The 8,683-nt window shown below is 34.6% G+C and overlaps 1 protein-coding gene across 4 annotated transcripts; it reads right to left on the bottom strand.

The window, feature by feature from the left end:
* Positions 1–297: 297 nt before the first annotated feature.
* LOC115709118 (PH, RCC1 and FYVE domains-containing protein 1) lies at positions 298–6,513 on the bottom strand. Of its 4 annotated transcripts, none has more exons than XR_009686938.1 (11): positions 6,184–6,512; positions 5,649–5,755; positions 5,443–5,529; positions 4,879–4,968; positions 4,589–4,669; positions 3,793–3,978; positions 1,655–3,709; positions 1,125–1,271; positions 1,032–1,052; positions 850–955; positions 298–698 (listed from the first exon to the last, which is right to left on the bottom strand). XR_009686938.1 is itself a non-coding variant. In XM_061112159.1 (9 exons), the coding sequence occupies exons 1-9, from the start codon at positions 5,697–5,699 to the stop codon at positions 926–928; spliced, it is 2,748 nt and encodes a 915-aa protein (XP_060968142.1). In that variant the 5' UTR covers positions 5,700–6,513; the 3' UTR covers positions 298–925. The 4 variants fall into 4 exon arrangements, 1 of the variants encoding a protein (XP_060968142.1); XR_009686939.1 differs by having other exon boundaries at positions 5,649–5,930; XR_009686940.1 differs by having other exon boundaries at positions 850–1,052; positions 6,184–6,510.
* Positions 6,514–8,683: the final 2,170 nt, after the last annotated feature.

Below are 8,683 nucleotides of genomic sequence, written 5' to 3' on the forward strand. Positions count from 1 at the left end.
TATCCGAAAAGTTTCTCATTTTGTTGATGTAAGTAATCAAGGTAAAGGCCCTACATAACTTTGCCACTTCTGTTCTATTGGAGGAAGCAATACAGCAACCAAACTTTTAAATTTGAATATAGAGCATGGAGAGGGAGGTAGTTATCATAAATACTAATGGTAGTCAGAACCCAGGAAATCGGGTGATAATAAAATCAAACATTAAATATAAAAAGCATATTTTAAGTGAAGACAACAAAATTATATTAGAAAACCATTCTTTTGTACCTTAAATCTAAGAAGTAGCATGCCAGATGAATAATTTAAGTACAAAAATCAAGCTTATGATAAATAATTTACCACTCTCCATATATAATGAATTGTCTCAGAACTAAATAATAAATTGTCTCGGCAGTTTTGAAGTCGCTATGATAAATAATTTACCACTCTCCATATATATAATCTTTTTACAACTGCGGTAATCACCAACTAGACAAATAAAGAGAAACTTAGGAGAGAGTTGAAATTTTGCAAACAGCTAATTCATAGTAATGAGTCCCTTACTGCTTTTGGAGTTCATGACACTTAAACCCCAAAGCCATGTTCTTCTTCTCCTGTCATTCCTCTTCTTGTTTTTAATTGATACTTATTAGTTACTGTGGAAGAAAAAGAACATCCCACACCTGGATGTTCTAAAAATGATTGGCTACTGATTTAATCTGTTTCATGTATTTTGATCATAATGATGACATAATTAGTATGTCAGAACATAAATAGTTTCACTTAAAACATGTACAATTTCACTGTTTAAATTTGTCAAATAATGTAAGGCGATTATTCGTTCAATTACTCGGCAATCAGTAAGCATACCTTAGCTATTTTCAGAGATGTTTCTTTTCCCCACCGGAGAAATAGAAGCTTTGGTGCTTCAACATCTAACTTTTGCTCAACTTGCTATGTGCCTATGGCTCATAACCTAGTAGAATTTGTACTTAAAGATGATTGGTTCCAGGTATAAACAATTTCCATTTATACTATTGAGTTTGAGGTACCTTTTTAGCCAAGTTCTTCAGCTGCCACAGAAGTAAGGGGTCAATGAATGTGTTATGCAACAACACGTTGACTGAAAAAAATGAAAGATGTACCTTGGCAGCAAGAGATCTAATCACTCCTTTTGCAACTTTGGTTTTCTCAGCTTCCTCCTGAGCTGTCACTGTTGCATCTCTCAGCTGCCTTGATGTCCTTTTCAGTTCTGCTTCTAAATTTTCAGATTTGCAGGTAAGGTCTTCTACCTACATATCAAATTCCCATTGGAACTAGCTATAGTTAATTACAGCATAAATCTCCATTTCCTGCCATGGAATCACACATGGCCCTCAAACCGCCAAACTTTTTAAACAACAGAAAATCGTAATACAAGACATTCTAATGTGATGGAAAGATCATCCATCAATTTTCTATTATTATTGAGATCAAACATAAACCAAGTGAAAGCGGTATGCCCACTAAAAGTACCTATAGTAACGTTTAGTTTGATCAATATAGATAGAACGAGATCAAGTAATGTACTTTATGTTTATTCTATTATTTTCATGCATTTTCCTGTCACTTTGCATGGTGTTCATAGCAGTGTGACATAATTTGCAAGGAACTTTTGTAACATAACAAGACTTACCTGTGCCCTTAATATATTTATTTCCTGAGAGATACTCTCTTCTTTTTGGTTTGAGACATCAATAGTGCTTTCTGAATGATCATGACTAGTAAGGGTTGAAGTAATTGACTCTAAATAAGCTGGACTTGATCTTCTTGAAGCAAGAGCTTTTTCTCGAAGAACCAATCTCGGTCTAGGAATAAAAGGAGAGCGTGCCTTTGGTTTTTCAAATGTTGTGACTGATTCACTGCTGAAACATTCATTTGAAATGGGACTGAAAGTTCCTTTGTTGGTCTGTGGGCTAAGAGCCAGTTTAGATGAGTCAAAAGAAGCAGGGCGCCGATGAAAAGGTCCATGGTTTGGAGTTCCTTTCTCAGAAACAGCACTAATATTCCGAGACAGACTTCTGCTTGAATTTGACCCAAATTCAGTGACCCTCATTAATTTGGTAAAGCAATCATCACAGACATGATAAGGTTTCATAGTATTAGGAGCCAAAGCGGCTTTTACAGACTTGTTACTGCTGCATGCTTTACAGAACACAAGGCCACAATTGTAGCAGTGATGTCGCTTTCTTCTAAAGCCAAATGGATTGCGGCAACCTGAACATATGGAATGGTCAGCACCAGACATCCACTCATGAAGACAGATGACAGCCGTAAAATTGGAGCCGCATACCACTTTCTTTACTTGTTTATCTTTTAAAGCTTTAACAAGTGTAGGATTCTTCTTGTCTTCTTTGTCTCCATGGCCTAGTTGACCATTTCTTCCCATTCCCCAAGTGTAAACCTCTGCTTTAGAGCTCAAAACTGCAACATGATGAGAACCACAAGCTATCTCTTCGATGCATCTGTTTTTGATATTACCTTCTACCTTAATAGGAACCTTGTAAGCACTCTCATGAATACAAGATTGCCCAAAATCAGCACTTCCCATTGTATAAACTTGTCCTGAGGTAGTTAGAGCGATGGTTATGACATGACCACAAGCCACTTGACAGAAGTTTGCTTTATCTAACACAGTTACACGAGATGGAGAGAGTCTATGTATTTTATCACCATGCCCAAGTTGGCCTTTATCCCCATCTCCCCAAGTAAACAGTTTCCCAGAAACGTTACTATTACAACCAGAAGAAGTTCCAGTAGAAACTTCAACCACCGCAGCAGTGTGCCAAACACCACAAGATGTCCTCACAGTTCGCAGTCCTTTCAAAGTTTCTACTTCCCTAGGGACGGCTGTGCTGTGACGATCACCATGTCCAAGGGCACCAAAAGTTCCATCACCAAATGTAAACAACTGACCTGCTGACGTAACAAAAGCTGTATGCCAAGGTCCAGAAGAGATAAATGACACTTGAGCAGAGTCCTGGCCAATGAGTTTTTTTGGTATCCAATGACTGGTTTCATTTCCATGCCCGAGAATACCAAAATCACGAGCACCATCTCCCCAAGTGTATAAATCTCCTGAAACTGTTACAGCACAGGTGTGAAGTTCCCCACAAGCTACTAGCTCAATCTTTGATCCACCAAGACCATCAATGAGCTTTGGATGAGAAACATCTTCCTCTACTCCATGTCCAAGTTTGCCACCTGAACCCTCACCCCAACTAAACAGCTGCTTCTGCTTGGTAATTAACATGGCGTGCTGTCTCCCACAAGCAATATCATAAGGATCAAGCACAGCAGTAGATTCCAGAGTCTTTGGAAGCAAAGCATCCATTCTGACCGCCGTAGTACCGATTCTGTGGATGCCACCACCCAACAGCCCATCACCAATTCCTTCACCCCAAATGTAAACATCATTGAAGTTATCAATGTCTTCATAAAAGGATCCCTTGCTGGATGAACTAAAGGCACTGGATTCACTACTTCGAAAAGTATCAGTAGCTGAAGTGCTACTTTGTGTATCATCTAACCCATCAGGCGATAACAAGCTGATATGTTTTGCAAATGACTCAGCTCTGTTGTATCCCTTCCCTGATGCAGTGCATGAGAAGACCTCGGCAAATGCCTTTCCCAAACTATTCTGAGAAGAATTCTCATACGGAACCAAAATTGGTTGACTGCCTTCTACATCCTGTCGTAAAAATCTATGAGATAGAAAATGGTGATCAGAAATCAAAGATAAAATATCTTCAATGATATCATCACAAAGAAAACCTTGTCACTTATATCATTTCTACTGCATGACAGGTCTGATGTTGATTTTCTTTGTGTAGGGATACATGGGCCATCTATTGTTCCACTTTCGCTTCTTGTTTCACTACACCAATGTCTGTTATCCCGAGAAATCAAGGCCCTCAGAGCAGCAAGCCAGACTTCAGCTTCATCCTTGTCCTTGCATATCTGCCCAGTTCAACAAATTTTCAGAAGTCTTCCATCAAATTTAAGGAATAACTTACGATTGAAAACATTGACACTTCAACTGGACATAAATATCTTAAGAAATTAATTGGATTACTGTCAAAGAGTATTGATAAGAAAAATTGCTGGATACAGAAGGAAAAACGAGCACACATTCGCCATTTTTTCTTGATTATGACAAAAGTTCTAATTCAAGACGGCTATTAATATATGAAGTCAACAAGCCAACCGTCAAATTCAGCAAAATAGTTAAACCATATCTTCAGGATTGTTATGGAGATTAGATATGATCAAAATGGGAATTCAACAATCCATTATCAATTTATCATCAACGATAGAAGAACCTTTGAGGAGCCAATGAGCTATTCTGAATACAAGTTAAAAGGAAAATATAATAACACTGGCATAAAGCAGCTCAAACACTTATATTGTGTCATCCAGGAATCAAATGGTTTAAGACATAATATCAATATTGATGAAAACAAAGAATATTCATAATCAGTAAACCTGTTTATTACAATCAGTAAGTACAATGCTGAAAGCATGGTGAGAAGAGTAAAAATGGAAGAGAAAAAAATTTATAAGAACGAACCAAGTCCAAGGACCTGTTACTGTATATCAGAGAAAATGATTGATATTCTTTCTCCGGCTGAGGATAGCGCTGAAATACAGCCTGAAATATACAAAACTTTCTCACTTGTTATTGTGTCAAGCTAATGCAGTAAAATCTACCACAAAAAGATGATTTTTTGTAAAGTACAACATGAACTACCAGATTTTTCTTGGAAAACTTTGAACAAATATACACGTGTATGTGTGTGTGTCAGTATGTGTATAAATATGTGGGACAAACGTTTTCAAAAAAATGCGGGACAAACTTACAGTACGCTGTCCGGGTATTATTTTTGAGACTTGACTTAGCTTAAGATGTTTCTCATGTTTCCCGCGGTACCATATCAACAATTTCTCATCCTGTAGGTATAATATAAGAACTTGAGCTATAGTACATGCACTATATGATCATACAGATGTTTATATGTATACGGATAAGAGGATATACAAAGCTTTTGAGGAATAAAAGAAAGAGTAGAGTCAAAGTTTGCAAAACTCAAGAAATGTTTTAGCTTCCAAAATGTCAGCCGAATCCTGTCATAACTGTAAAGCTTAGCAGAATTAAACCAATGCAAGCTTGTGCCAAGTCTTGTCGACCATTTTCTGCGTTTTAAACCTTTTTTTTCTAATCACATTGAGAAAATTACTAAGGAATTTTCAATTCCAATCTTAACAAAAGTATGTTTTCATTACAGCCATAAATTATCACAAGTTTTCCCAACATCTAATATTTGTGTTTTCAAAGGAACTTCATTAGAATGGTTTTGTCTCCTCAACAAAAGCCAAATCCAAATGTGTTAAAAAAAACACCAACATTAAAATTGATGAACTTACATTAGAAAGCCGGAAGGGGCAAAATTTTGGACTTCCCCTACGCCCAAACTTCAGCAAATGTGCCCCTTTCTTCAGGGCTATAATGGCCTATACGTAAGGACATTGAATGACTCTTTCAGAGTTTTAAATATGGATACAAGAGCAGGTTCCATACAAAGTTCAAGATTCTCGTAATAACAAGTGAAAGATTTAAAATGCCAAGGTACCTGTGAGGTATCCTTATCAAAAATATATTGATTCCTCTGCAAATCAGCCATTCAAGTTGCAGAAAAGTCCAGCCGTTGTAAACGAAACCCCCTCAGACCACATCAAACTAGTAGAACATGTAAATTACAGTAAAATGGAAATCAAAGCAGCAAGCCATATGTTTCGCTCATTTGAAAATGATGACATGAATTTGTTCTATTTCAGAATAGAGACCTCAAATGAATAGACTAATCTTCAAAGAGCTGACAAGATATAACTTGATAAACATTATAAAGCCCAATCTGTATGCAAATTAAAATTATAATGATAAACAAACATTATAAAACTAAGAGGAAGAATGTTTTACGTATATAATCAAGCTATATGCAAATGCAATGTAGCTCAATCTTTTCAGCCAAAGTGATTAAAATTTTGCGAAAATTGTAAGTATGAAATTTATTCAGACTTGCAAAACCTTTCCATTCTTATTTTGGTCTGCATTTTCTTTTTTCTGAATATCTCAAAAACAGAAACTTGTATAGAAGAAATGTTAACCTGAGTTGTGATCCAAACTCTGCAAGATGATGATAACGATGCGATCAATGAGCTTCGTCTTCATCAGATTAGGGCGGAACAATGGTCGTTCGCAACAGAAAAGGAATTGAATAGAATAGAATCGTAGTGTCTGTCCGCCATTGACGTACATTTCTCTTTATCTCTCTTTCTCATCCAGCGTTCGTTAATTTTCCCTCCCATAATTCTATAATCGTCGTTTTGTCCAGTTTCATAGCCACGTCACAGATTATTGGTATTAAAAGACATTTCTCCTAGTTAAATTACAATTATATCTTCTTTTTCTGTTATTTTTTTTTCTCCTCATAACGAATTTATCCTTATAATTAAAACATTAAAAAATATATCCTACTATATACTAAGAGCTGATATACCTTTTTGCTAAAAGAAAATCGTCCAATAATTTCATTTTATACCATTCATATCCTTTATTTTGTGTTTGTCTTTTATGTACAATATCACCATTTCTTTTGTCTCTTATAAGAAGTGGGTTGTTTAGTTAGGGAAATTTGAATTTGTATGCTTACATTATTGAATAATTTTTTCCCCAAACTTAAAATAGGGAATATTGGTAAAATGGGATAACATTTTCTTAATTACCACAATACCCCCATTTGAAACCATCAGCCCTCTCTCTCTTTCGCCTCTCTTTTTCTCTTTCTCTCTCGCTCGGTGCCGCACCCACACACCCATGGCAGACCACCCACGCCGTCGACGTTCAAACCATTTCACCGCCCCCACCCCCAAACGCACCACCACGACTCACCTCCACCACCCACCCACTGTACCGCCCCCTCTCACTCTCTTCGTCTCTCTCTCTCGGACCGAACTGGAAAAAAAAAAAAACATATGGTCCGATGGTCGGACCACATGGTCCGATGGGTCCGATTGGTCGGACCCATCGGACCATGTGGTCCGACCATCAGACCATATGCCTTTTATTCTTTTTTTTTTTGTTTCAATTTGAGGAAAACGAAGAGAGAGATGGACATGGTCCGATGGTCGGACCACATGGTCCGATGGGTCCGATTGGTCGGACCCCATCGGACCATGTGGTCCGACCATCGGACCATATGTTTTTTTTTTGTTCGGTCCGAGAGAGAGACAAAGTAGATAGAAGGGGGTATTTTTGGAGTTTTGAAAAAAGAGTCATATTTTTCATAGTGTAAAATGTATTGGTTCAAAAAAAAAATTTTGAACATTTTTAAGTATAGAAAATCAAATTTTCCTTTAGTTATTTATTGCTAATAGCCTAATAATATTAACAATATGTTATTTAGTTTATATAATTAAATTTTTGGTCAATCTATTTAAAATAGTTTTAAGACAATTAAGTAAAATTTTGGACTTCTTTTATTCAAAATGAAAATTCTTCATTGATGATCAAACTAACAAATTCTTTACTTAAGAAATAATAATTCTAATTACACAAATTAAAATCAAAATAAAATTTACAATATAAAATTACACTATTTTTTTTTCAAAAAAAAAATAATATTATACACCACTGAATTTTAAACTAACAAACAATCTCATATAATTTATCTTTTAACAATTAAGTACAGTATAGTTTAACATAAAATATTAATGTGTTCATAAATTTTAATGCTTTTTTATATTTATTATGTTGTTTATGTAATTAACACTAATCTAATTAGTTTTAGACTCCACAAGTTATTATTAAGCAAATAATATATGTATACTATTTAATTGGTATAAAACTTAGGAAAATTCTATAATGCACCCCCTTAAAAAAGATGCATCGATATATCTCTATTTGTTTTAGTATCCAAAATAATTTTTTAGTTAAATTTTTTCTCATGGTCATGTAAATTATAGTTATTTAAGACATCTTGCAAAATTTTAAGAAATTCGGAAAAGTTAAACACACCGAAAATTGTGTTTAAACAGTATGTTGCACCTGTGACTATTTTATCTTATACGCGTATAAAATAAACTGTTTGAACATTATTTTCTACATTGTAAATTATTCCAAATTTCTCAAAATTTTGTATGATATCTTAAATAGCTATAACGTATATGAAAATGAAAAAATATTAGACTAAAATTTTTTTCTAGATGCCGAAACAAGTAGAGGGTGCATCAGTATATCCGGGGTGTATTGTAGAATCACTCTAAAACTTATAATTAAAAAAAATGAAGAAAAACACATATTATTTTTTATTAATTGTATTAATTAATAGAAACTGATCAACTTATTAAATTTAGTATTTTGAATAAGTTGTTTTTAAAATTGATGAATATATATAGGTACATGAATTTAATTTTAGATGTATTTTTTTTTTATGTATATATAATTTAGGGAAATTCTATAATACACCTCTTTAAAAGGGAATATATCGATACATCTTTATCTATTTTAGTATCTGAAATAATTTTTAGTCAAATTTTTTTTCATGGTCATGTAAATTATAGTCATTTAAGACATCTTGCAAAATTTTAAGAAATTCGAAAAAGTTTA

Source organism: Cannabis sativa, chromosome 3, assembly GCF_029168945.1.
Source record: "Cannabis sativa cultivar Pink pepper isolate KNU-18-1 chromosome 3, ASM2916894v1, whole genome shotgun sequence".
Taxonomy (NCBI): Eukaryota; Viridiplantae; Streptophyta; class Magnoliopsida; order Rosales; family Cannabaceae; genus Cannabis; species Cannabis sativa.

Coding starts and splice junctions, on each gene's coding strand:
- LOC115709118 (XM_061112159.1), bottom strand. CDS start 5,699: ATGGCTGATTTGCAGAGGAATCAATATATTTTTGATAAGGATACCTCA. Junction 4,670..4,878: donor TAATACCCGGACAGCGTACT/GTAAGTTTGTCC, acceptor TGTATATTTCAG/GCTGTATTTCAGCGCTATCC. Junction 956..1,031: donor TGAAGAACTTGGCTAAAAAG/GTACCTCAAACT, acceptor AAATTCTACTAG/GTTATGAGCCATAGGCACAT.